We start from the raw sequence: 27,883 nt of genomic DNA on the forward strand, positions 1-27,883 counted from the left end.
AGCAGGTGAAATGATCATATTTCCAATGAATGTTTTCATTGTGGTTTCGCCCTTTTTCAGCCAAGCAGCTGGAGTCTCATGTGAACAGGAGACTTTTGACACGTTTAACAGCCACCTTGCAATCTCTGCAGATGAATGGAAGTTGCAAGTTAAACAAAGATATTGGAACAATATATCTTTTCAGAAATAATCAATTTCAGAAGGGAAACCACAGTCTTTGATTTTAACAGGTACTAAATTGAAAATAAAATATTCAAGCTTTGTGGTCCACCAGGGTGTACTACACAATGGACCTCTGCAATTTTTCAATGCAAGCAAGTTCTGGAGAACACCAATTAATAAACAATTTAGAAAAATTACTCATTTACAGTGCATCACACTGATTTGTGTTTGCAATGCAGCGAAATATTTGTATTTTATAACTTAGCATACTTGCATATACTGCTTTTTGTGCCATGGCTTAAAAAAGAATTTTCCTTCAAGTTAAATACTTCCACGATTAATTGCTGTGAGTAACAGAGTAGAACCTTTAGATTTATGAAATGATAGGGTCTCGGATAAGCCAGTTGCTTGAGAAGAAAACTTGTCTCAGAAATGTTTAACAATCAGACACTAGGACCAAGACAGAAGAGGCCGTAGAGAGTGCACTGCAAGATGTCTGGATAACAATTTATGCTGCGGGGTGGTTCATGTACAGAAGATGATGATTTACTGACTTGAAGTCATAGCTTGCTTACAGGAGGATATAGAAGGAAGCCATGTTTTTAGAATAGCCTATTAATCTTTTGACAAAAATGAGCTAAAGGCAGATCGCACTAAAAATGACATTTAATCATTCCTCTTTAAATACAAACTGACAAATTGTATAATTAAAGTGCTAAAATGCAAATGATTCTCTTACATGTGCACTTGAATGGGTTTAAACGGACAGCTAATAATCTATAGCACCAAAATTAGTTAAAAAGGTATACATTTTTAAAAAAAGTGCATAGAGAACAATAAAAGCAGTGTCCTACTTTAAGATTAGATGACATTTCCTGAGAGCATATTACAACATGTCATCCTCCTGAGCTTATTTCAGAGTGTCCTGTATGTTAAGGACATTTCTGGAGCAACGCAGCCCCTCTAGTCTCACAGATGGCAGAGCCAGCAGTGCAGTCTTCCAGATGTGACTGGGAGATGGCACATCATGCCGTTTGCTCTGCCACTGGGGTCACGCCCGCCCCGGGGCAAATGACCACTAGAGCAGCTGAGGAAGCCTGTCGTGCATGTTGGGAGGTGGGAGTAAACCCATGTAACTTCCCCAGAGAGGGCAGCCCTGAGCCCGCCATCACACCCAGCGGAGTTCCGACCACACCACACAAGAGGAGGCGACGCGTTGTCCTGCAGCATTATACAGGAGCAGCGCCGAGGCGCTTCCCCTGTCATAGTACACACAACGCTGGTCTTTTTCTTCCCATGTTCCACAGCAAAGGACGGGACTTACTTGGTGGCGCCCCCCGGGGAGACCTTGCGGGCGTGCGCGGCGACGAGCAGGCGGCGCAGCACCTCCACGCGGCTGGCCCTCCAGCGCTCGGGCGGCAGGACGTGCAGCGCCAGCACGGTGTGGTAGTGCGGCCCGTCCACCTCGTACGCGCTCTCCACCCACTTCTCCCGCGGCTGCTCCAGGAAGCTCTGCAGGTTCTTCTCCTCCCGCGACGTGGCTCGCGTCCTGCCACGGCAACACGGCCATCAGACACCCCGTTTCCAGGGGCGTACCCCTGGGGCAGGGCTAGTCCCGCTCCCAGTTATCAATGACAGACTAGAACCACCCTTCAAACTAGTTCCCATCTCCAATTCCATGAAGCTTGTTTGACATTGCAAGGTTTATCAAGCTCGGTTCCCCAAAGCAATTCCGATCAGGGGTTCTCCTAAAGGATCTGGGTTTGAATGCTTGTCCAAGCTAAACCTTGTGGGTCAGGGGTTAATCTGGGACCAGCAGTGGAGAGCTCCAACCTTCAAGCACCGGAGCCCTGTGGGCTTAATAGGTACATTTTTAATTCATACCTGATTAAGACCAAAAGTAAACTCAATTTGATAATTAAGATCAAGAGTGGAATGAAATCCAGCAGACCCTTCAGCCCTTGAGGATTAGTGGTGTGTGTGTGCCTGCCCTCCACAAGAGGGCACACAAAAACCAAGACCGAAGCTCACTGCGGAGACTCGAGATCCGGCAGACAGCGTGGCCAGACTGCGTCTTTCACAGCGACAGGCCGGGCACCTACGTGTTGAGGACGTAGAGCACGGTGTGGATGATGTAGGGGATGAGGTGGATGTTGCTCTCGCGGCCGCCCCCGCCCGTGTCCACGCTAAAGGACTGCTCCATGGCGAAGCGCAGGAACAGGAGCTTGGTGTCGTGGATGTTGAGCTGGTAGGTGGGCTCTCGCTGCCCGGTGCACTCCTGCAGGTACGTGTTGTGCCTGTGGGCAGACGGGGAGGACAGAGAAATACTCGGGGTATGAGCACTGGCAACGTCTGCTTTTTGTCAAGAAAACTCCAAGACTCACTATTCTGTGTAGAAAGTAGTTCTACTGTCATCTGAAGCTGAAAGTTTAAACAGCCTGGAGTACAGGCCTCGACAACACGACTCTGTAAATGTTAAACTTTCTAGTTTCGTTTTCTAGTTCTGGCACAGTTTGCAGACCCCAGCTTGTATTAGCACTGAGAGAACACCTTGGTCATCTTAAAATAAAAAAAAAAAGCACTTAAGAGTCATTTAGAAAGACTCAAGTAATCTCAATCTGCCTTGATAACTCAGTAACTATTCTCCGGATTTTTTAAGGTTTTAAAACCGTTTTCGACGGTTGTCGTGCAGGACTGAGGAGCGGCGAGACTGAGCTCAGCTGACCTTGCCAGGCAGGTGGCGAAGGCGGACTCGGGCACATGAGGCCCCCACACCGGCAACAGGCCATTGCATTTGGTGTTGGCGTTCTGCAGGGCGGCGCTCTCCCATTCCTCACGCCCACGCGCCAGCCTGCAAAACAGGAGGGAGAGGCTCAATTCCGAGATCAAACCTCCCAGCTTCTCCAGGGAAAAGAACAAGCACAGCAAGAGAAACATGACCTGCCATTACACTGATTTCTTTTATTAATGTACAAAGAACGCGTAACAAAATCATGCTTGATGAGAATCACACTTGAAAGACCAAAGTCATCACTGAGCATTAGGAAAGTAAAGAATTCAGTCACTGGCATACTCCAGAAAAACATCAAATCCCTGAGAATTTGTGCTGCGACTGGGAAATGTCAATCTCAACCACTATAACATGAATAAGACACTTCTTTAGTGTTTTAGTTACAGAAATCTAAACTAGTACATTTTTGTGACAGCTGGTGGTTTTGCTCCTGACAGAAAATGGACAGCCGTTCAGCTGAAGGGCTGAAGCAGAGGACTTGGCGACGTTCCCCAGTACCTGACAGCAGCTAAGTGGCAGTCGTAGTGGACGATGTTAAAGTGCGAGACAGTGCTGTAGCCCTGCTGCTTGCGGGGCTTGTTCTCAAACTCCTCCAGCGACAGGCGCTTAGTGAAGGTGTAAATACCCAGGACCTTTGTGGGCTGTGGAGAGAAAGAAATGACAGCATCAGCAGCTAAACTCGGGGAAATGGCATATACCACGCACCAATGCGACATCTGGAAGCATGTGAAAACAATTGGAAACATTCCAAATAAAAATGAAACCGTTTCCCCTCTTCTTCCCGCACTGAAGACACACCTGGAACTTGTAGCCTTCCCTGCAGATGCAGCATGTCAACCCTGGCTCTTCGATCAGCTCCTCCATCTGCTTCAGTAAGGAAGTCTTCGTCACAACCTGGCCCTTCTCATTGGTCTGAAACACAAGGGCGCACACTCTTCGGTGGTCTTACTACAAGCAGATCATGCCTAGGGGATGTTACACTCAAAATAAATTCCCAATGGTCAAGAATCAGGTTATGCAGAAATTTCGGACATGTAATCCAGAAGAGAAAGATCTAAATCTTAAAAGTAGCTTAAACACTGAATACGCCTGTCCAAATCAAGCCCACGTTTGGTGTAACGAATACCTTAATTGTATAACGATTAACTGCTAATCAAACAATGAACTTTCCCCAAATCCTGCAGAGGATAGAACTGGAAGATTGCGCATGTCACCCTCCTTGCTCAGTACCATTACACAACTCCATCTAGCTGTTCAATAAAACCCAGGAGGCTAGAAGCCATTCTCTCTCGCGCCACTGGAAAGGGCACGCACCGTCATTCCCAGAGTGCCCAGGGCTTTCTGCCTCATGGCCATGGCCATCCTCTTCTTCTCGGCCCGCGTCTCCCGGCGCGCCGCGTCGATCTTCAGGTTGACGTCGGCGTGCTCCCGCAGGGCCTCCAGCAGGTTCTCGGCCAGCGTGCCGATGCCCTCGTCGCTCGACACCTGCTCCAGCTTGTGCAGGTTGCTGATGGAGTCTGTCCCGATTAACACCTGGGCAGAAACGAACACGGTGAGGAAACGAGATAAAAGACCACCACTACACGGCAGCACTCTGGTTCCCATAGCTCTGAGAGATTTAGGAAGATGCATCAACTTCACACTTGAAAACATCCATTCCCAGAATGATCAAAAGCATATTTATCGCAAGATGCTTTTAAAGGAAACTGATAATTCATGCCTGTTTCTAGGAAGATCACCGACATAAGACTTCTCTCAAATTCTTTACTGCTGAAATGAGAAATTATCAACAGCTTTCACTTATGTTGCTGTGCAGAATGAGCTAAATCAGTAGTAGCCAGGCTGATCATTCAGGTGGAGGTTCACAACCCTACGTGTCCTTTAAGCCTTATTTCAGCAGTAGGAAAAATACGTTGTAGCTTTAGTGTGGCTCCTCTGGCCCTGCCCACAGTGCTGTACCTGAGTTGGGGGGTGCTGGGTGGCCAGTCCGCGGAGCAGCCTCAGGATGAAAGGCAGCGCTGGACGGGAGAGGAACTTCTTCCACACATCAGCATCAAGACTGAAACAAGACAAGGATTTCAGGGCAGGACTCCAGAAGGTCACATCTGAATAGAGTGACTGGCTTCTAACTAAAGGCAAAATGCAGATCAGAAAAGGAACCAAGTCTTGCTAAGGATGACTTGTTGCAAGTTACAAACATGCTTGTTGGATTCATTAAAGCATTTCTCTGATGCATACTTTTTGGCGCTGGGGATATGCTTCTTCATGTAGTCCAGTGCATTCTGAGTGATTCCCTTCTGAAGGATCAGGTCCTTCAGCTGGTGGCCATTGCTGTTGTTTTTGATTCCAGCGGCAATCTTACAGAAGCAGTCAATGAAGACCTTGTCATCTGCGCTGTGCTCCTCATCATACCTGAAGAAAGCACAATCACAAGGTGCTTAAAAAAAACAGTGATGATTACAAGACATGCCTGGGACAGGCTTAGTGGTAATCAATCATGCAGGAGCAGTGGGAACTCTTGCCCCTGTGGTATGTTTAGAACAACAAGCAGCTTAAAACTGTTTCGCCTATGAAAACTATACATGACTAAAAAAGCACTTTGACTTGGAATCCTTGATGGTTGAAAGCAGGCTCTTACTTGTCAAAGTTGCAGCAGGGCTTGAAACGTTCCACCAGGATGTGCATCTTTTCCAGTTCTCCAAAGGACAGGTATGGGATGATCCTGAGCAGGCCCTGCAGCACACTGGGATTGGAACGCACAAAGGGAGTGTTGATCTGGTCCAGCAGCATGACCAGTTGGTCTTTGTCTCCTGTCAACAGTAGGTTACCCTGCCAGAGAAGGAAAAAAGGTATGAATATTAGGTGTAAGGCCATTTTTATACATCAGCTTGTGAGTTTTACTATTTGAAGCCTTGAATGAAGCTTTTAAATATTTTTTTTTGCAGCCAACCCAGAATTATCTGGATTGTTGTATCAAACATGTGCCCCTGTGATAGTTCTGCTTGCAACTATTCCTCATATTATAAACCTGCTCTTAAAATACTGATAATGCTAGACAATGGACAATGTGACGGACATCAAATAAGGCAAGGTGAGAAGTGCTCCATCCAAAAAAGCAAAAAGTATGTGCAAAAGAGAAAAAATGAAAGGCAGTTACTCATCTCATTTCCCAGCACAGTACTAGCTATTCACTTCAATCATCTGTAGAATGAGATCTGGTTACCTGTCCCAAGGCCTGTAGATGGAACATATGAGGAAGAGGAAAAACAACCTCACCTTGTCTTCAGACACTGTTTCAGCGTTGGCTTCGTCCAGGATGATCTCCATTATGCTGAGGACCTGCTCTGCAATGGAGGCTCCTCCACTGTCTTTACTCTCCTGCTCGGCCACCAAAGCCTGCAACAATTATACACATCAGCACAAGCATCTACTGATGATGTAGATGACATCACGGTGGTGAGCCCACCCCCCTTCAAGATTTTGAAGAAAACTAAGAAATATCTAAATCAAAAATCAGTTCATAAAATGGAACTAACCTCCCGAAGTACACTACAAAAAAAAATAGTGTAGTACTCTTACTCCTTTAGTACACATTTTCAGTTCACACATACTGTACCTGCATGCCATTTATATAACCCCTACATATAAACCATGGCAATCACAAGGAAGCACTGCAGCACAGATCCTAGTGCATCAGCACAAAGATAAGATTAGATGCCCTAAGCAACCATTTTCAATTGTTACAATAGGGTTAGATTGCTTCCACAAGCCATCCGAAGTATTCAGTCCAAAGCACTACTGCATTCTCCCTTGCGTGTGTAATATAGTTTCAGCAATAACTTAAGCTTTCTGGTGGTTGGACAAGCAGTAGCACACTCAACCAGTGCCTCTGCAGTATGTTGTGCAGTGGGCAGGTTGTTACCGAACTGGACCAGTGGGAGCAGGGTGGAGAGTGTCAGTCTCACCAGGTTCAGCGTGCCCAGCATGACGTTCAGAGTGTTCATCTCTGGCTTGACCAGCTGCTGTCGGTTGATCTTCACTTTCACACAGAAACTGAACAGCTTCAGCAAGACCTGGGGGGAGAGAGAGCTTAGAGCATATTCCTGGGGTGCAGCCTTTCAGAAAGATGCGCCTGCTTTCTTAAAATGAGGCATCAAACCAAACAATTGCTGAAAACTGATAGTTTATATTAAAATCTTTTTCTAAATTTCTTTTAACTGCAGATCACTGTTGTCTGGGCAATGCCATGATGGGTCACCAGTGTTATACTAGCTACTCGAGATGACAAACCTCCATGTGGCTATGGGAATGACTGCACATTTGTAAATTTCATCTTCTACATGAAGATAAAGTGCAACCACCAGTCGCCATAGAATGACCATTTATTTAAATGTAATTACAATAATATTGGAAACGGGCAAGTATAATACATTTAAAAAAAAGTCTACAGAGTTAAGCATTAGGGCTTAAGGAACCAGTACATAGTGCACTGAATCAGATTCCTAACAATGACATTGGAATGGGGGTGAGTTCCCCATCTACAGCACACACACTCACGGTGAGCAGGTGTCTCCCTTGCTTGAAATCCTTGATCCCTGCCAGTCTGTTGAGCATGCACTCCAGACCTCCACACTGTGCCATCACTCCTGCCATCTTATACACTTCCTCCTCATCCTCCTCTTCATCTGCAAAGCAGCAACAGGACAGCCATTAGTGCACTCGGGTCACAGAGTCTAGCATCACAGCTACAGACAAAACTGTCACAACAAACTAGAATTGAAAGGAGAAGCACATTTAATAAGACGGTAGTAAGCTCTGTAAACTCACCATTCTAGAACCTTTATTATTATTATTGACTTAAATCCCTTGACATCTACAGTACAAGGCACTCAAATACAAATCATATTAATGGAATAGCTGCTTGACATGAATCCTGATTATCTTTAACATATATGCTATTGTAAAAATTAATATGAATGCAAAAGCTGTCAAACCAATTCTAGCATTAAAATTATTTTTTTTTCATGGAAAGCATGACTCAGGCACAGGAGCCAGAGATGAGATAGGCAAAGGAAATGCAGAGAAGTTTTGTTGAATGAGTGTACAGTATGCTGTGTAATGTATTCTCTCATAACTCCAGTACCTGTAGTGGAGTCCAGGGACTCAATGAACTCCTCTGTGGCATCCCCCAGCAGCCCCCTCATACGATAGATGATTCGCATTGGCTCTCCCTGTAGACGCAAATTGAACTACAGTCAAAGAGACTAAAGCAAACTACAGGGACCTCAGTGGAAGAGCCACCTGCTTAAGATTTTGAAATATTTTTTTTTTTACTACACAGGTATATGCAATTACATTCTGGATATTACTAGTTTTTTTAATAGAGGGTACACTCCAGTAATGCTGAATGCATGCGTTATTTCATTGTATGCATTTTATCAGGGCCTGAAACAGAAACCTATTTAAAAACAGACACCTGAGAAAATGAGGCAAAACCCATAAGTCTTGGCACTTACCTCATTAGTAGGGCACCAGACCTTCTTATAAACTTCAGCAACCGAGAGGTCCAAACTAATGATTTTATTATTCACCAACAGCTAGGGCAAGAAATAAAAAATATTTTAGACAAGCTGCATGCTTTGTAAAACTTATTTCTATACTAAGGGAATGAAGGCTAAGCCTAAAACTCATTTTCAAAGCACTGAAATAAACAGGAATAACACTTCATACCAGCATTTAAAATGTTACTAGCACTGCAGTTCAGTTAAAACAGGACAACCATCTAAATAACATGCAAAAGGGTTCTAAGTACTAGTGGCAAGGAGTTGTCACAAACAAGATTTGGTTTCTTGAGGTGCACTAACTGGATATTATTCTTTCATTAAAATGATTGCTTCTCTACCAACAACAAGAGGAAGGTTTGCAATAGGTGCAAAAACACAGAATAGAGTTTCTGCAGATTTCTGAAACAGCGCAGACTGTGCCAGAGTGGGCACCGTGTGGCAGGCTGGTGTCTGACGGTACCTCCATGCCACTGTCGTCCTCCAGCAGGGCCACCAGGTCGCAGTCCTGGCAGATCTTGTTCTTGATGTCCCTCATGAGCGGCCCGATGCCAGGCTCATTGCTGCTGTAGGGGTTCCCTGGCATGCGGCCCTGCAGGAAGTCCTCCTGCTGCGGGTCCTTCTCTAGCGTCACGAAGAACTCGGTCACTTCGTTCTCCTCCTGGGGGGAGAGGGTGACACAATGAGGGGAACAGCGGCCAGTTCAGGTCAAGTCTCAGTTCAGCTAGCTCTTGGCTATGGAGGAGCAAAACAAATCACAGCTCTTTAAGCTCCTGCTCAAGCCAGGAGTGACACACCTCAGACAGTGGCAGACTATTCTGGAACACGAGCTGAAAGGGCTGATCACAGAAGGTACACATTGATCACCAATGCGACAACGCAAGGAAGCCCGACATGAACAAAAGCAGAGGAAAAAGCGCTGACAGGAACTCAAACTGATTTTCCCTTGGTTTTCTCTCTCATAGGTGCGGAAAGGTCTATCCAGAAAAAAAAGCCACTCACAGGGTAGATGATACTGCAGAGCCTCTCGAAGATGAACACTGGGGTCCTGTAATCGTCCAGACTGTAGCGCTTGGCGGTTTCAATGCATACAGCCATGAAGGCCTTGGTTTCTGATTCCGTTCCTAAAGAAATAAAAATGTTTATTTCCACCTGAATCTTCTGAGTTTAAATACCAATCTGTTTTGAGGCATCTGGATGCAACGACTCATTTTTTGCACACCATATTGAGTGATGGGAGTGAACACTGGAAACCCAGAACGGGGCGATTCAAATACTGTTGAAATGTTCACTTTAAAAGAGAAACTGCAGAAGGTCAGTTCTTCAGCAGTCACAATTGTGGGCAGAGGGCGTTGGGCGGATGTGCCAGCGGCAGGTGGTCACCTGTGGTCATGTCCTCCAGCATCTCCAGCAGCATGTCCTGGGTCTCGTCTATCAGCTTGGTCCTCTGCACCACCAGCTTCCTCAGGCACAGGTAGCCGTTCAGCACCGTGCCAACCAGCCGACTCTTGAAGTGCCGCTTGATGGACTCCACCTCCACGAAGGAGGACAGCAGGCCTGCCAGAAAGGAAAAGGCACCTCCATCACCTTCTGCTGGCCCACGCTCCTACCCGTTTGTACTCTACGGATTTTGCTTATTACAGCGGAGACGTATTTTTGAGCACTCTCAAATACTCCCCTCCCCAGTCAAAGATAAGATCACTTTATTAGCCATATACAATTTCTTGTATTAGGAATGTGACTTTTTACATACCCCAACTTGCTCTCCATGGGACACACAGACAGGGAGAGAAGCTTGGGGTCAGAGCGCAGGGTCAGCCATTTATATGGCCCCCCCTCGAGCAGCTGGGGTTAAGGGCCTTGCTCAGGGGCTCAACAGAGTAGGATTCCTCTGCCGGCTACCCTCCAGCCACAGGCGCAGATCCTCAGCCACAGTACCACCACTCTGCCCACTGACTGAATAACACTGTCATTCAAGATACATTCACATATACTGTGATGCATTACATGATACTGATATGTATTCCAGGAGCAACACTTTTAATAGTTCTTCTCACTAGAAATGACTGGCATTTTCTACGGCTCAAACAGAGGATAATGTTCTCAACTAGGAATAGTATTAGCTTGTGGTATAGGCATATAGTCAGTGTTGTGTTTAACTTGTTAGAACATGGTAAGGAGTAGGTCATGCCCTGCCGCACCAGTGAATGAGGAGATCCGGTCCTCTGCGTGCCTCACCTGTCAGACTCTTGAGGGCATAGCCTTGCTGCAGGTCAGTGCTGAGAGTGGCCTCTTCCAGGGCCAGAAGATGGGCAATTTCCTGGGAGAGAAACAAATCCACTACATTACCAGCCTCAAGGACCTCCCTCCTTCCCTCAACATTTCTGCCCCATCGAAGGAGACTTCCTCGGAAAGATAAAGATAATTCTGCACATTTTATTACAGGCAGTTATTCTGAACAAGTGTGGCAAGCCCACGTATATATCAGTAAACGAAGAACTCTGCAATGTATACTCATTTTAAATTAGATCACCTAAAATGATAGGCCAAATTATATCAAAACCTTCACTCACAACTAAGCTCGCAATAGTCTTGAACTACATGTCATTCATTCTACTCAAACCCACAACCCTGTAATGTTTCAGAATCTAGGAAGTGCTGGTAACAGTTAGCTTTCATTTTTGGTGTGAATCAGCTCCTTGAAACTTGAAACTGAAATCTCCTCCTAGGTCTTTAAAGAAAATGCATCCTCAGTGGACAAATTCTTGACAGGAAGGAATGAAATGATTAGCAAACACCTTAACAACCCTGACAGCATTTAACAGGCACTGAAATACCTTGGTAATGAGGTTGCCAATGTATGGCAAGACTCCCCGAGCTGCCAGATACACCTTCCAGTGGGCTGGCTTAATGAGCTTCTGGTAAAGAGCCAAGTACTCAGCTGCACACTCCCCTGCGATACTGAGCTCGTCCAGGTAGCTGGAAGAAGAGCAAAAAAACAAGCTTAAAAAAATGTCAACCTGAATGCCAACAGCCCACACCTTTAGGTTTTGAAGTCTTCCATGACACTTCACAACAAAAACAGATCTGCAAAACACCACCGAAGTCTGATGGACACACAGACTTGTGCACTAGCGCATCTGCTTCCACTTGGTCACAAGGAGCAGATCAGAAGCAGAAGCCAACCATGCAGAAAGATGGGAGACGTTCAAGAAGGTCTTGTTTTCTGAACAGGTTTAGCTGCCACTGGCTGTTTCCTCCTTGCAGGTCTGGCAGCAGGGCAGTACCTGGTGAGCAGGTCCAGGACTTGTTGCTTGCGGCTGGGGATGGTGGTCAGGGCCTCCACGATGGTGCAGGCTGCTTGCCGGGCTGCCTGGGTGGCAGGAGTGAAGAGGACCTGGAAGACGAAAGGCACACTCCTGTGATTTGCTACCGAACCCTTGAAACGGTGACTGCCTGCCATCTTACTCCTGAAAGCTAAAGAGGCCCTAAAAACATTTCTCAAGCACCCTCAGACTGTGCAACAGAATTGGGTATTTGAGTACAAATTGTTTTCAAAAACACGGGCACCAGTCCAACGTTTTTTAGAAAAACATCAGCCATTTACATAGTTGCACTCAAAAAGTACAGAGTCGGAAGCAGCCACATATGCAAAGAGTACAGTAGAGGAGTTTATTGCCATATACACATGTACATTGGAATTCTTACTAGCAAATTACAAACATAATAACAGGAACAATAAATATGTTGTGAGATCACAGGTATGTAGTAGTGAGAAAGAAACATAGCACACCATGCAAAAGGTGCAGAGTGCAGATGTGTACCGAGTCTGAGGCACAGCAGTCAGCTGTTGAGGATGCGTACTGCAGTAGGGTAGAATCTGTTCTTAAGCCTAGTGGTCTGTGCTTTAATAGTGCAGTACCACTTGCCAGAGTGCAAGGGGGAGAACAGTTTGTGGTCGGGATGGTTGTGATCCTGAATGATGGATTGGGCTTTATTGCGACAGCAGATGGGGTGAATCTCACCAATTAATGCAAGTCCTATAGTCCTGTGCCATTGCAGTATTGATGTACAACACTAGTGAGGACAGTTTCTATTCCACTACGGTAAAAGTTCACGAGTAACTGCTTTCCCATACCACATTTCTTTAAGCACCTCTTTATGCAAAGTGAATACAAGAAAAATGTATATGCAAAAACATTAACGAACTTTCTAACTCTTAATGACCTGCAATCCTTACACAGTTGGAACAAAGCTAAAAGTCTAAGTTTTAGAAAGTTTTTACTACATTCAACACAGCACTCTGACTTTGACACATCTGTGGGCGGAGTGGTGGCACTGTGGCTGAAAGGTTGCTGGTTCAAATCCTGTGGCTGGCATAGAAATCCTACTTCGTTGGGACCCTGAGCAAGGCCCTTAACCCCAGCAGCTCCAGGGGCTCTGTATAAATGTCTGACCCTGCGCTCTGACCCCTAGCTTCTCTCCCTGTCTTTGTGTGTCTCATGGAGAGCAAGCTGGGGTATGCGAAAATTCAAATTCTTAATGCAAGAAATTGTATATGGCCAATAAAGTGATCTTATATTAACGCTACCTGTCGCAGCCAGTTGTTGTGTCCCAGCTTAAGGTCCAAAGGAGATGTTCTCTTTCCCCTCTTGCTCATGAACTGCTTCCATTTCCACACATACTTCTCCATGAGGTATTGGCGCCGCGCCTCCACCTTGCTCTGGAGCTTGGCGATGTTCTCCTGACCTGTCAAGACACAATCGCCATCTGCATCAACACGACCTCCGGCCCCACCCCTTGATCACAGCGGCTGGACCCGAGGCGTGTGGGGCAGGGGAGGCTCGAGGAAATTACTGCCAAAATAGAAATCATCGTAAAGAGCTCTCTCCCCCGGCAAACACCGTACTTATTAATCAAGAGAATGGCTCATCAGCATTCTTCGGTACTGAGGTATAAGTACTAATTTGGATGAGCATGCATCCAAACACACTCTTTCCCCAACCCCTGAAATTGGCTCAAAAGCCTCTAATTTCAGTGACAATAAAAAAAGGCATTAAAATGGTTTACCTCTGGCTGGAAGACATTTTTTCCAGGCCTCATAAGATGCCTTAGGATCCTTCTTGAGCCAGAGCTGGGCCTGTGCATGGATCTCATTGCTGTAGGGCTTGACTGTGGTCAGAGATTCAACAGCAGCATCCTAACAGAATCGGAGAAAAATGAGCATTTAAAATTCCTTTCAGGGCTTAACCTGTCATTCTTATCAGAGATAGTATTTAGTGATTCAACAGAGCAGGTTTCAAACTAAAAAATATTCATATTTGATTTGAATTTGGTAGTTTTTTACTTGCTCTTTATAACAGACTGCTTACTCCCACCTGAGAAAGCATGAAAAGAATTAAATGCACTGACTGGCTTTTCTTCTTTTCTATCACTATATCTGCAATTCAGATGCCATTTTAAAGAAGGATGTTCACTTTGAATGATCTTTAGTAAAATCCTCAAAACTATTAAACAGCATCAAACAACGAAACAATGCTTCAAATGGAACAATACACAAACAGCTGTTACTGATTAATCCCAGCCATGTATTAGTCATCTATCACTTTGGGCTGGGATGCCTGTGAGTGGGATATGTACCTTGTTCTTCTTGCTGGTTGGTGCTGGGGGTTTGATGAGCTTCTGCAGGATCCTCAGGCACATCAGGGTGATGTTTTCCACCACTACTGGGGTCTTGATATTCACAGCCATAAGGAACAGGCTGAGAGCTGATTGCAGGAAGCAGGGGAGATCAGATTAGTGTCGCATGTCACACACTGAAGACAATGCCTGCACAACTGTAGTGACTGTGTTGTACCAGACTCAAAATATTTTTTTCTTACTTTGAAATGATCATCTGGCGCAGAAGCTAAGCATACCGTGAACTAAGAAAAGCACACTTTCAAATGCTGTTATACACTGGCAAATCAATATGCTGCAGTCTCACGGTTATTAAGAAACTGTTTATTGGTGCTGTATGTACAACCCTATCCTCACAGGAACACGCAACATCAGCAAAAAAAACAAAAGCAGTCAAAAGACTTGCATCATGAGAGAAGCCCTTGAAGTAAGAAAGAGCCCGAGTTCTGCTCACCACAACGCAGGCGCAGCTCCCAGCAGCCCCCTTCTTTGGCAATGGAATCCGTCAGTAGCAGCATCTCATACTGAAGACTGCTGACCTACAAACACAACCACAGGGACACTTACAGTGTGAGAACTACCTGTACTCACTACTGCCTCCTAAAGACCAGTAACGACACTTACACAGCCCGTCCACGTAGGGAAAACTACAGACGTTGGTGTATACCGTCACTACTAGAGTCCACTTATTACTGTAGTCTTGGAATTACACTTTGAAAAAAAATCTGGCTGAAATGGAAAGATCCAATAATAAAATCCTCGGATCACAGGCCACTCTAGGATACGGAAAACCCAGCTCACGCTCACCAGGTCAGGATTGGCCCAGTGTCCTTTCAGAGCAGCCGACACCTTGGCAATGATAAGGTCATTCATCTGCTGGGTGGCATCTGGATGGTCTCTGTAGCAACAGGGAGGCAAATTCTCAACACAGGACCTTCGAACCCAAGGAACACTAAACTCTAACGCAAGCACGACTGTGGCCCTCCCAAGAGAGGCTGCTGATGTGTGTGAATAGGAACATTTTGAAGTCTTAAGGAAAGGAATTGAATATCAAATTGGTCTTCTCTGCCTCTGTCAGTCTTAATATTGCCACCTGGCTTGCAAGTGCTTGAAACGAGGATTCTCTGCAACTCTGGCTGATCATGGTCCCAATATTGCCCCATGATACAGGGCCTTTATGTAATATTTGCTCAAATCAGGTAAGAGATGAATCCAAAATAATTAATAATAATAATAATAATAATAATAATAAACTTTATTTTATATAGCGCCTTTAAAGGTGGCTTCTCAAAGCGCTTTACAGGATGACAATAACAATAAATAAGAAGACTACAACAATAAATAAGAAGATTTCACAAGATAGGAGACAATTATAATTACAACAATAACAATAGAGGAGACCGTGGAAGGTGGTATTAAGAAGAGCAGAGGGGTGAAGAATGGAACCAGTTAAGTAAAGGCTTTTCTGAAGAAGAAGGTTTTGAGTCTGGATTTGAAGGAGTTTAGAGAAGGTGACTCTAATATCCTTGGGCAAAGAGTTCCAGAGCTTGGGGGCATAGCAGGAGAAGGCCCTGTCACCCATACAATGTAGACGGGCTTGGGGGACAGTAAGGAGGGCAGAATTTGAAGAGCGGAGGTTGCGAGGTGGGGAGTAGGGCGATAAAAGTTCAGACAGGTATTGAGGTGCCAAGCCATGTAAAGCCTTATAGGTGAGCATGAGGATTTTAAAGTCTATGCGGAATTTGACCGGAAGCCAGTGCAAGGACTCCAGGATAGGAGTAATGTGAACACTTGCACTAGACCTGGTCAGGATTCTGGCTGCTGAATTTTGGACATACTGCAGCTTGTTCAGAGTAGATTTAGATTTAGATACTCCCAGGGAGTAGAGCATTGCAGTAATTAAGGCAATGAGAACGGCTTTGGATGTAAGGCTGTAAGACCCCGCCGGCGCCCCCCGGGCCTACCTGGTGAGCAGGCACATGAGCTGCCGCACCTCCTCCCTCATGGTGGCCGTGCCCCGCCGCAGGTTGTACTCAAAGAGCTCGCGGATCAGGCCCTGCAGCACCAGGATCTGGCGGATGGCACTGTTGGTGGCCAGGGCGCGCAGCAGGGTGATGCAGTGGCCGGTCACGGCCGAGGCGCAGCCGTAGCACTTGGTGGAGGAGGTGTGGCCGCAGCCCAGCACGGAGAGCGCGCGGTACTGGCTGGCGGTGAAGGTGGGCAGGGCGGCGGTGCGCGACGACTTGGTGGCCGCCTCCCGCTGCTGCAGGTCGTACTCCAGCAGCTCCTTCCGGGACGCCAGCACTTTCTGAGGAGGGCAAAGACCCGCGCGGTCAGCCCAACCTGAGGGCGAGGCAGCTCTTCGGAGAGGATTCTGAAATTCCCGCTTTTTGAGCGCCATTCTAATTCCCCGAACATCCTTCTCAAGTAAGTTCAGACATGTTTTTGCTACTCAGCCCACAAATGAAACAATTTTAAAGAGATCCGAGGTGTAGAATTTTAAAATAAACACAAAGCTAAAGCCCCTTTCTACAGATAATTAAGATATCCAGCTCAGGAAAATCTCCCAAAAGATTCCTTTGCCTGCAGGGAGATGGATGCTTGCCCGTTTCGCTCTGCTCTGACCTGTATGATTTTGGAGAGCTCATCAAAGGAGGTCTTGCAGTCCCCACAGTACTCCTGGGCCAGCTGCTGGATGTACCTGTTCACACTGGCAGAGGACGTCCCCACCCCTGCCCCCGCGCCCGTGTCGTCCTGAGAACACACAAAACACACGCCAGGCATGAGAAAGTGCAGGAACAGCCTCTGGACACGGACCTCGAGCGCCGATCGCTGTCAGTTAGGTAACGTTCAAAGTTTTCAAACATCGCACCATTCCGGATTGAGCCTGTTTTTAAAAAAAATGTTTCCTGCAGACAGATCCGTGAAAATGAAAACCCAAGTCAACTCCCTGCAATCATCCCCCATCAGGCTTGATCTGTCATTTCTTCACATTCAGGGCAGATTAGAGGTTTAAGATCATGTCAGCATTCAGATTTGCCACTGGTTATACTTCGGGCTATCATATACATGAAATCCTACATGGAAACGTTGGGCTATTTTGGTTACATTTTCTCCCAAGTGCAGTTAACAAATAGGGATTTAATAATTAAAACGCTACATGATGGGGACAATATACTGTAAAAAAGGAGCCACCCTTCAAATGAGAGGTAAAACCAAAGCCCCGACTCTCTGAGGTCATTAAAATCCCAGGGTATTTCTCAAAAAGAGTAGGGGTGTTAACCCCAATGTCCTGGCTAAAGTTCCCCTGGCCTTTACCAATCATGGCCTCCTACTAATCCCCATCTCTGAACTGGCTTCATCACTCTACTCTCCTCCCCACTGAGAGCTGGTGTGTGGGGAGCGGACTGGTGTACTTTGGCTGCCGTCACATCATCCAGGTGGGGGCTGCACGCTGGTGGTGGTGGAGGGCAGTCTGCCTTACCTGTGGCTTCTCAGGCGCTGCTTCATTCACCTTGCAGAGCAGGGTCTCCAGCTGGGGCCGGTGCCCCATGAGCTGATGGTAGACACGGTCCGCCTTGTCCAGGAGCGTGTTGATGTTGGTCACGGCCTGGGAGACAAAAATCAACCTCACTGCGAGATGTGCAATCCTATCTCATCGCCAAAACACACTGCGGCTGTCCAATGGTCCTGCAGGGCTTCTGCTTCTATGGTATAAACTACAACCTACATCAGGGACTACCTGACAGGAAATAGTGCAGATGTCTATATTTTAGGCATGGGCAAATGTAGAACCATTTTACCTTGATACCCAACTGGCTCATTTTATAATGACCAGGCTCCTTTTCAGAATGGTCTACTATCAGATATTATTAGACAGTGATGTTTATTAATAACCCTAGTACCGCTGAATCTTAAAGTCCCCATGGAAGCAGAGAACATAAAAGAATGCCTCTTCTCTTTGGGATCACTAAGCGTTAGTGAAAATGCAACACTGTGTATGTGCAACAGTCTCTAGCAATCAGATTTCCAATGCGCCAGATAAATCACAGTAACACTGGTTGAGATTGAGTCAATCTATAACCAGGGAGCCCTTCCTCACCTTCTTCCTGTCCTCCTCGTTCTCAATGGGGTCCACAGCACAGCAGGGCTTGGCATACAGCATGAAGTCAAAGCGGGCGTATTTGCAAAAGCCACAGGCATTGCACAGGAAGGGATCCTTCTCGTCATAGTTAATAGACCTGACGAGACATGCAGCAGCTATTCATTAAATCAAAACACCCAAAGACAAGGGGAAAAAAAAAATCATACCAAAACAGCCAAATCTTATTCTCCAACATTGTCCTCTGGAATTTGAATTTATCTGCTTGTTCCTCAGATCTGCTCAACCCTTTTGCACTTACCTAGAAACGGGCATTGTTGAACCATGCAACATTTCTCACCCTGGAACCCAGTTCCATATTAATATAATTAATATGCCCACCAATATAATTCCATATTGCCCAGTGAAGAGTTAGTACTGAATGGAGGACAGACAAAACTCTCCCTAATAAGTTCAGGGGCCTGGCCAGTGTTTTTTAAACCTAGGATAACCTGGCTGACTCCAGTATATCTAAATCCTGCGGTGCTCACCCATTGCTGTGGTCATGCTTGGAGTCACATCGATCACAGTACTAGCTATGCCTGGCTGTTGCTACAGAGGCTCCATGCCTCTATGCCGGACTGAACCTGCACTCAATCACTAGTGGCCCGTTAAGTTATTCTGAAATCTTTTAATATCTAACCTCTTCACTGATCTAACCCTTTGTGCCCATGGCAAGATTTTTTAATCAGTCCCCAGGAATTAAAAGGGCCAGCCTTCCCACACCTTGGGTCGCCAACGCCCCTGTGGATAATACTTCAGGAATGTTCATGTTCGGCTCCCTCACACACCTGCACTTGTGGCACTGGTACACGTTCTCGCCACAGTTGCCACACACCCCGGGGTTGGCGGGGACGGACGCACTGCACCGTGGGCACTGCAGGGTCTCGGTGGAGGCCTGGTAGTTCTCGTAGAAGTCGGCAAACTCGATCATCAGATTGGAGGCCACGATGGGCAGGGGGAGGTCAATCTTCACCTCCGTCTGGCCAGGGGTCAGCTGTACTTTCTTCGCTTTGTGCCAGCGAGCAGGTCTGGAGCAAAACCAGGAGTGTTGCAATTAACCCATTACTTCACCATGCACCCCTGAGATCTGATAAGACAGGTAACTCACTTATTCACTCATGTAACAGCTTTCTCTCAAATACCGATCATACAGTCACACATAAAAAATACTTCACAGGAAAGTAAAATTGTGAACTGTAAGAACTTTATCGTCTTTAAGACAAAATTAATTGTCATTTTCTGGTTTTGTGAATATTTTCTAAACTTTTAAGTGCCATAAAGAGGAAGATAACTAATCGTTAGGGAACTAGCTGCAACCCACATGGAGTTACGTGCCACTTACTTGTTTTTCAGCTCTACGATGGCCTGCACAGTCCGGTTGTTGTAGTACAGGTTAATGGTGCGAACCATTTTGGTGCGTTTCAGGTCGCCAATCTTGACGGTGACTTTGCTGATGGTGTGGCTGCCGATGAGCTTCACCACCTGTTGGGTGGTGGTGTACCGGGTGTCGACTTTGATAGAGGACAGCTTGATGTTCTGCAGATCACAGCAAAAAAACAAATTTAGAACACCAAATTATGTGTAGCTCTGTGTGCCTCTAATATCCCTCCCTTTATTATTTCAATATCACCACATCAGACTTTGACCACACTAGTAGACTTCAAGTACAAGCATTTCACAACTTATAGATACTCTGGACTTCTGAACCTTTACCACTACTGCCCTCTATAGCCTTTCCCTTTCAAAATCCCATAAAACATCAGGCAATGAAACTACTGGTGTCTTCAATCGCAGCTTATTTAAATAAATGATCCTGCTTTGTTCAGTTTTTGACCCAATTGGTACTTTTCTCAAATGACTTTACTCTGGTAAAGTCTAGTAAAAGCTAGTTTTTATCACTATTACTCACAGAAAATGGCACTTCGGGATTGTTGCAGACCAGGCAGGGATCACTTTCCAGGTAGTATCCATCAAACTCCACCAGTCCTGACAGAGTGCTAAGAAACGTGAAGAGCAGAGGGCAATTATTTTCTCTGTACTCAGTACCATTTTGCGTGAATGCATTTCACTCTCAATTAAAACTTATAACCACAGCGTCTATAAATTTATAATTGTTTATAAATTATGAAGAAATAAAAAGTGAAAGTTGCTATGAGTGAAAAAATGACAAACGAAAAAGGGCTCAAAAGAGAAAAGAAAATGGCAAAAAAACTAGTTGACAGTTGTGAAAACACAGAAATGTCAGTGGACAAGCCCAGTGACAGAAAAACTCACTTGTAGATGTTGGAGTTAGGATGGTTTGTGAGAATGTGGTTCTGTGTTCTCAGAATCTCAACAGCCTTCTGGGAATACTCCTTCAGCTGTTAAAATAATGACACCATGAAACTGGAACTAAACCATTGTCCTTGTTGCATGCATTTTAACATGCTGCAGTACATACTGTGAGGTAGAATCTCCCAGAAAATAAAATTAGGTTGACAGAAATGGCATCTTAATCATATCTTTCTTTGACACAACAAAAAGATCATTCACCTACACAACTCCTCCTTTATTTCGGAGCTTTGAGACCTAACGATTTCCATCATGAAGAAAACTTAATATCTGCTCAACACAGGGTTTTTTGGGAAACAGTTACTGCTCTTCCCACTGGGAAAGCTTTAAAGGGATGTCCTTTTTTAATCACTTCCGTTGGAAATAACACTGTTATTAACCTAAGTCGGGAACATGAGTTTAAGAAGGCGCCACTGGCGGTTACCTTCTTCTCAGTCTGCGGAGTTTTGAGGGAGAAGTAGCCCAGGAGGTCCACGAACTGGGCTGCCTTGCGGCCGTACGCCGGGAGCTCAGGCCAGATAGCCCAGGTGAGATCCAGAAGCAGCTCCTGTTGGGATTTACCGGAGTTCCTGGAAGGGAAGAATCAGCACGGAGTATCATACTCTGAAACGTCTGCGTGCATATCGTAACGCAAATTCAATTCAGATGATCTAAATCTATAAGGAATCCTTCCGGATTAATAAGAATATCACTCAACATGGGCATGCCATTCTAACTTAAGCTTGTGTCTAAATAAAAATCACCAGTAATCATCATTTCAATGACATAGGACAATGAAGGACTTAAGCGTTTTGGTTTAAAAGGAACCAAAAGTAACAATTAAGTGGTTGTTTTATGACTGCTCCGGGGGTCAGCAATGCCCATGTTACTATTCCTGGGTATATAAATGTTAACTGGTATGAACTGCTCACTTGTGTACTTGAATTCAGAACAACACACAAAGTAACTGAAATACACAGCAGCATTAAGAGGGCACAGCAGATCATGGTCACGGACAGCACTGGTGTAGCACCCGTGAACTACATGCCAGTCCATACCTGTAGATGTGCAGGGCCAGGCAGTGAGCCTGCCAGCGCACAGAGGAGGAGTTGGATTCCAGCAGGAAGCAGCGCAGGAACTGGATGAGAGTCTCCTTGTCGGCAAACTTGTTAAGCTGGCTGACCAGCGCAGTGCACAGCTGATCCTCCTGGCTGCCCACACCCTCACCTGCGGAGCACACGGATAAGACACGTCGCTCGCTACAGCACAGAGAAACGCCGCAGAATGCGTCTGTAGGGATCCTCTTCTGCAAGGCACTGCCAATGTCTGTACAGCTGGAAAAAGGTGCAGGCCTGCGAGATTTTCTAATCTGTTTCACCAAGTATACAACATATAAAGCTGAAGCTACCATACGCCCTTGATGAAATTCTTCTAGGTATGCCTGCAACTGAATATCATGCTTCAAAAGCCTACTGGGCTGTCAAAAAGACAAGTGTAGAAATGAAAGCCGTGTGACTGGAGTAGCCTGAGCTCCTAATACAGGGGAAACCTGGGAATGGGACCAGACTTTGCTGATGCTCACCATCCTTCTCCTTCTCCTTGTCCTCCTTCTTGCTCTTCTTGCTGGAGGACTTGCTTTGGGAACCGGACTGGGAGGCTCCTGGCGCCGCGGTGCCGGACTGCCCCGAGGACGAGGAGGCTGAGAGGACCTTACTGCCACACAGGGCGCAGGACAGCAGCTGCAGGAGCACAGGGGACACGCCCTCGTCCACCAGGAAGCTCACCTGCAGCAGGAAGTACAGCACCGCTGGGGAGAGAGAGAGGAAGAGAGACGGGAACAGAGTGTGAAGTTTACAGAGTAGGACGGCCAAAAATCCACTGCAGGGACAGCAGACCCCAACTTCTATGCCCATCTCCTACATTCCCCCCCATAGAAAACCCCCTATGGGAATATTCATGAGGTGTCCCAAAGGTACACTTCCACTCTAAGTCTCATAGTTTAGAATTAAGGACATCAGATAGGCTGCTTATAATTGGAGACTTCAATTTTATTCCGGAGATTCCTTCCAGCCAGTAAAGGTTAAAACCCCCTATTCTTCCCTTTACAAGGCCCAAACCCAACTACAGGTTCAAGGTCAAGCTCTGTTCTGGGTCTCCTGTGTTCCAAATAAGGAATAATAGAGCAATACTACTACGTCAGAAACAACAGTCAGCAGAATGTTTTGATATTATGAGTGAAGTTCAAGAAATGAGCCCATTAGCTCTAGAATACTTACAATCGTCCTTCATGCAAAACTTCTGCCAGTTTATAGTTCGCTGGGTGGCAATCTCAGCACAAGCTTTCAGATGCTCCATCTTAAAGAAGAAAAAAATAGTTCAAATAGATAAATGCAAGGCTTTCACATGCAGTCTGCTGAGTCCATGCACGGGAGGACATACTGGAATTTTTTTTTAACAACCTTACTTTCTACACCCCTTTCTTAACAAAGCGAAATAAACAGAAATCTTCAACAGAGCAGTCTCAACTCTGGGTCCCACTGCAGTGGGTCAGGTGGCCAGTTTGTGTCTTTTGTTCACGTTGTTTTCAACGACTGAGTTGTTGCATGCCTGCTGCAGGGCTGGCCAGCAGGCCCAGCGCCGGTCCAGAGCCTGCGCAGGCAGTACTCACCAGGCTGATCAGGGTGTCGTACTGCAGGGCCGAGCCGGACGTGGCGGTCACCACGCCGGCACGCAGGAAGATGCCCTGCTCCTCCAGCAGCTTCTTGATGCCTCGCACGTGGGAGTCCAGCGTGTGCAGATCGCGCAGCTGCCGGTACTTCTCCTTGGAGCCGCAGATGAAGAGCAGCAGCTTGCGCACTTGACGGCGCACAAAGGGGGTCTGCTGGATCATCAGGTACTGGGGAATAAACCAACAGGACCGTCAGAGTCTCCAGGACACAGTATCCAGCATTGGGCTTCCACAGCAGCAAAATGGACACATCACCTTCACAAAAGGGATCTACATTTCCCACAGTGTCATAGGATTCAGAGACAACTGGGAAGCCTTTTAATATTTGCATCCAATTTAATTTAGTTCCCTTGCAGATATGCTCAAATTGGGAAAAGACATTACTCAAAATCTGATGTTTCATTAAACATTTAGATCTGTCCTAGATGCTGACATGACTGGATGTGTATCTTTGGGCACTTTTATGACACAGCCATGTGGGATCCTACCTCCTGGGTGCCCAGACAACACATACAGCTAATATCCGTTTTGCTTTTATAATCTAGTGTTTAATGTTCCACTTGTACAACAGAGATGCTTATTTTCTTTTTGGCTCCCAAGACTCTGTTCCTGTGGTATCTGGCAGAAGGCAGAGTGGTTTGCCATCTTTTTCAGCATGTAATTTGCCATCAAGCCCACCTTTTACTTTCAAAAGCCTTAGTGTCTTGCAGAGGTAAAAAAAAACATTCAGAACCGGCCAGAAACATATAATTAAAGAAGAGTGTTTGGCCATTCAATTCAAGCTTTGTTTCCAGCAGGAAGCGAAAGGTCAGACGGTTCATTTGAGATGGTACTCTCTCTCGGAGCCCAGCTGGCTCAGGGGTTACCTCAGACAGGAAGTAGAACCAGGAGTGGTCAAAGATGGGCGGAGGGATGCGAGGATTGGTGTCCGCAATCTTCTTTATCTGATAGGGCAGCCGCAGAACCATCTCAGTGAGGAGCTGGGAGTATGCCTCAAAGACATCCGCAGCATGGCCCTGATTGGGACAGGAAAGGAAACTGAAACTTTGTGTTTGAACTCTGGCAGGTGATCTTTCCTAAGGCCTGTCCAGATTTTCCTACACAGGTTACTTTAAGCACTTACAAAACTCTACTCTTACTATTGCATTGTTTTGACCTAATCCTTTACGGTGCACACGGTATAGTAAATATATTCAAGTAGGTAACTCCTATTACAGAAAGGCATCTGAAAGCCAAATCCTGCAACTAAGATCACACCCCCCACTTCCCTTAACTTTAGTCTTGTCTCCTTCTAATCCTATTCGACTTCACACCTCTCATCCAGTTCTCCCCGAGTGTTGATACTCCTTCTCCTCAGATCCCCATCGCCTCTCAACTGCCTTGTTTTCTGTTCTCCCTTCAACATTAACTGCCAGTTTCCCTCTCTCATATAATATGATAACATTATCTGTATGTACCAGCCATCTCATAATCCAGTGGTTTCATTCTGGTTTAAAGACACATCATATAGACTATTGGCTCCCACCTTGACATACTGCCTGAGGAAAAAGGGGCTCATGTCAGGGGGCGAGGAGGAGGTGTGGGGTTTGAGCAGCTGGCTGGCCGCGGCCGGCTCTTCCTCTCCCTGCTGGGTCTTCCAGAACTCCAGCAGAGACTTCAGGACGTGGAGGCAGTAGTCGATGGCGCCCAGGCTGAGCAGGGCTGTGGCGGTGGCGTTGGAGATCAGCGAGGAAGACTGCAGGAGAGGGGTGGACAGCTCAACGAGAGAACAGAGGATCCTTGATCCATCTGCCGCGTCCTCTCTGGACTTTTGTTTGAATCGTTAATGTGGCTTCCACATTACAGCCCCTCCCATACTCCTGTTGTAATTCAATAGGCTACAAGGCAAGGTACACCCTGCATGGGATGCCGGTCCATCACTGGGCAGACACACCCACACTCACACCAGGGCCAATTTTCTCAGAAGCCAATTATCCTACCAGCTCTCTTTGGACTGTGGGAGGCAGGTGCAGAACCCAGAGAGAACCCATGCAAACACAGGAAGAACATGCAGACTCCAGGCCAATAGCTCCCCAGGGCCAGAATCAAACCCAGGGCTCCAGCACTGTGTAAGCAATGGAAACCACTGCCGCCTGGTCATCTCAGTTCTTTCACGTTTGCATATAATATCCTTGTACAACATACTGTATCTTGTATAATCGTGTCTGTAAGGGGGTTTACCCTTGGTACTTTCATTTTTGTGGAAAGCTTGCGGAATTGAAAAAATTTGGAATATAAGGCTTTCTAGGAGGTTTCACTCGTAAAACAAGATTTACTGTTATTAGAAAAGTAACAGGCTTTTAAATACAAAATGCTGGTACTGTTGATCTATAAATCAACAGGAAAAACGGGACCCTCTGTAAAACAAGACTGAAGTCACAAACTTCAACAGATGTGAAAATACTTTTCAGAGTCTTCCTTTGTAAGATGCAATATATTCTCACAGGGTACTTGTCTTTAGAATGAGGTAACATGTGAATGCTTTTTCTGAAATTCAGTGATACAATGGGAGGAGAGCATTTATCCTGTCTAAGTGACCAAATACAATCCATAGTCAGAAAGTGCTGCAGTGTACATGGAGTTAGCAGGGTCTACATACCTCAGAAGATGACTTGGACCCTGACTTGGTACGGGACATGAACACACTCAGAAGCCTCATAATGACCAGGTGCACTTCATTCATGGGGGTGCGATCATTCTTCTTGGAAACGTCCTGAAATGTACATCACCATTTTACAATTATTTCTGAATGCATTACTTGTTAATGTTTAAACTTTCAAAGAAAAGGCAAAAAAATCCTTGTGCTCTTAATGCTCTTATACTCAACTGAGCAAGTGCTGACACATGCACTTTGTGGAATACACTTCCCACAGTGCAGTAGGATTCAGAGACAAGTGGGCAGCCCTTTAATATTAAACAATCCATCATTTTATTTAAAAAATTCAATGTCAAGCAAAGAAATAAATATTTAAGCGGATCCTGTTACATTTTGGATCACACTTTGCGAGCCATTAAACTTAAAAACAAAAAAGAAACACTCACCATAGCATCCAACAACCTTATTTAGATCCCATTCTCCAACTGGGAAAAGGTGATGCTCAAAATCTGCTGTTTCATTAAACATAAGCAGCTCTGACCTAGAAGCGGAATCATAACTGGAGGTGTATTTGTGGGCATTCTAAAACACAGCCATGTGGGATCGATCCTACCTTCTTGTGCATTCCCAGCTCAGCAATGAGCTGAGACAGGAGGTCATCCAGAGCGCCCTTATCCTTCTCATCATCCCCGTCCAGGTCTGCGGTCAGCATCAGGATCACCTGCGGAGACGCATCCACAGACTGAAGGAGTGCACCCACAGCCCTGACCAAGACGAGCCCAGCCTCATTGCAAACAGACACGTAATGTAACACTGCTTCCAGTAAGACAATATTTTACACTATACTTGTAGGATGCACACATTTATAGACCATTACAAATGACAAACTCGTTGAACTTTAGGTGGAAAATTATTACGGTAAACGAACAGAAAAAAATCTTACCCCTTTTCATGTTATTGTGCAAGAACTCGAACTGGCTAACTGAATCAGACATCACCTTTAAAATAACTCATCCATTCCTCGTTGAGAGCTTTAAACTGGTTTTGTAAAGGGACGACGCCAGTTGATATTTTCCAAACCAGGAGACGCCAAAAAGAGTTTTGGCCAGCACGATCTTCGGTTCAACATACACAAAGTGCTTTTAGTTAAATTACACCTGATTTAAATATTTGTCTTGCACTAGGCACGAGTTTCACTGTGGTATGCCCTTTAATCTGAATAAAGCTCAGTATCCCACAATTAAAATGGGAGAACAATTCCCGTACAAAGGCCTTCTCCCCGGGTCCTTGCCGCTCCGGCTCACCTGCATGTATGGGATCGCGCGGACTCCCCCGACGCTGTGCAGCTGGGGGAGGTGCTGCAGGAGCCGCTCCAACAGCATCAGACGCACCATGTGGAGCCTGCGCACGGCGAGAGAAGCAGACAAGCGCCTCAGCTGCTGCTCTCAACGTCAATAAACAGTGAAAGTTGAACGTGAAGCAATAGGCTAAAGACCACTTTAGTGGCCATACACAATTTCTTGTATTAGGAATTTGGCTTTTCCGCATACCCCATCATGCTCTCCGACGGTCAGCCATTTATTCGGTGCCCCTGGGTGAAGGGCCTTGCTCAGGGGCCCAATGGACTAGGATTCCTCTGCTGGCAGCGGGATACGAACCGGCAACCTTCCAGCCACAGATCCTGAGCCACCACTCCACCCCCCTTTTTAAGATCACTTTATTGGCCATATACAATTGCTTGTAATAGGAATTGGTCTAGGTAGTTATTAAAAAAAGAGGATTTAGGTCACTGGGACCAGAAGAGCTGTCCTACTTTGCCCTGTTTATCCAGTAAGAACGGCCACTCTGGAATGACCATTCCAGTCACACCTGT

General features: G+C 45.9%; 1 protein-coding gene across 7 annotated transcripts in view; it reads right to left on the bottom strand.

Moving 5' to 3' along the window:
* Window positions 1-27,883, bottom strand: part of ubr4 (ubiquitin protein ligase E3 component n-recognin 4) — a 69,819-nt gene that overhangs the window by 5,702 nt on the left and 36,234 nt on the right. For all 7 annotated transcript variants that reach the window (XM_069183945.1, XM_069183944.1, XM_069183941.1 and 4 more), the window contains 43 exons: window positions 27,315-27,411; window positions 26,624-26,731; window positions 26,014-26,127; window positions 24,901-25,110; window positions 24,242-24,391; window positions 23,316-23,543; window positions 22,924-23,002; window positions 22,230-22,454; window positions 21,706-21,874; window positions 21,093-21,237; window positions 20,612-20,697; window positions 20,247-20,334; window positions 19,680-19,873; window positions 19,126-19,365; window positions 18,296-18,434; window positions 17,678-17,803; window positions 16,819-16,947; window positions 16,158-16,501; window positions 15,001-15,091; window positions 14,648-14,732; window positions 14,155-14,282; window positions 13,585-13,714; window positions 13,106-13,263; window positions 11,802-11,911; window positions 11,352-11,493; window positions 10,753-10,834; window positions 9,898-10,071; window positions 9,517-9,638; window positions 8,978-9,175; window positions 8,470-8,550; window positions 8,097-8,184; window positions 7,511-7,638; window positions 6,919-7,026; window positions 6,230-6,349; window positions 5,592-5,782; window positions 5,192-5,365; window positions 4,913-5,012; window positions 4,268-4,486; window positions 3,752-3,865; window positions 3,452-3,594; window positions 2,888-3,013; window positions 2,265-2,459; window positions 1,487-1,711 (listed from right to left, as the gene is read on the bottom strand). In XM_069183945.1, the coding sequence (XP_069040046.1) occupies window positions 1,487-1,711; window positions 2,265-2,459; window positions 2,888-3,013; window positions 3,452-3,594; window positions 3,752-3,865; window positions 4,268-4,486; window positions 4,913-5,012; window positions 5,192-5,365; window positions 5,592-5,782; window positions 6,230-6,349; window positions 6,919-7,026; window positions 7,511-7,638; window positions 8,097-8,184; window positions 8,470-8,550; window positions 8,978-9,175; window positions 9,517-9,638; window positions 9,898-10,071; window positions 10,753-10,834; window positions 11,352-11,493; window positions 11,802-11,911; window positions 13,106-13,263; window positions 13,585-13,714; window positions 14,155-14,282; window positions 14,648-14,732; window positions 15,001-15,091; window positions 16,158-16,501; window positions 16,819-16,947; window positions 17,678-17,803; window positions 18,296-18,434; window positions 19,126-19,365; window positions 19,680-19,873; window positions 20,247-20,334; window positions 20,612-20,697; window positions 21,093-21,237; window positions 21,706-21,874; window positions 22,230-22,454; window positions 22,924-23,002; window positions 23,316-23,543; window positions 24,242-24,391; window positions 24,901-25,110; window positions 26,014-26,127; window positions 26,624-26,731; window positions 27,315-27,411 (6,303 nt within the window). The remainder of the gene's footprint in view (window positions 1-1,486; window positions 1,712-2,264; window positions 2,460-2,887; window positions 3,014-3,451; window positions 3,595-3,751; window positions 3,866-4,267; window positions 4,487-4,912; window positions 5,013-5,191; window positions 5,366-5,591; window positions 5,783-6,229; window positions 6,350-6,918; window positions 7,027-7,510; window positions 7,639-8,096; window positions 8,185-8,469; window positions 8,551-8,977; window positions 9,176-9,516; window positions 9,639-9,897; window positions 10,072-10,752; window positions 10,835-11,351; window positions 11,494-11,801; window positions 11,912-13,105; window positions 13,264-13,584; window positions 13,715-14,154; window positions 14,283-14,647; window positions 14,733-15,000; window positions 15,092-16,157; window positions 16,502-16,818; window positions 16,948-17,677; window positions 17,804-18,295; window positions 18,435-19,125; window positions 19,366-19,679; window positions 19,874-20,246; window positions 20,335-20,611; window positions 20,698-21,092; window positions 21,238-21,705; window positions 21,875-22,229; window positions 22,455-22,923; window positions 23,003-23,315; window positions 23,544-24,241; window positions 24,392-24,900; window positions 25,111-26,013; window positions 26,128-26,623; window positions 26,732-27,314; window positions 27,412-27,883) is intronic.

The sequence above is a fragment of the Lepisosteus oculatus genome, chromosome 25 (genome assembly GCF_040954835.1).
Source record: "Lepisosteus oculatus isolate fLepOcu1 chromosome 25, fLepOcu1.hap2, whole genome shotgun sequence".
NCBI lineage: Eukaryota > Metazoa > Chordata > Actinopteri > Semionotiformes > Lepisosteidae > Lepisosteus > Lepisosteus oculatus.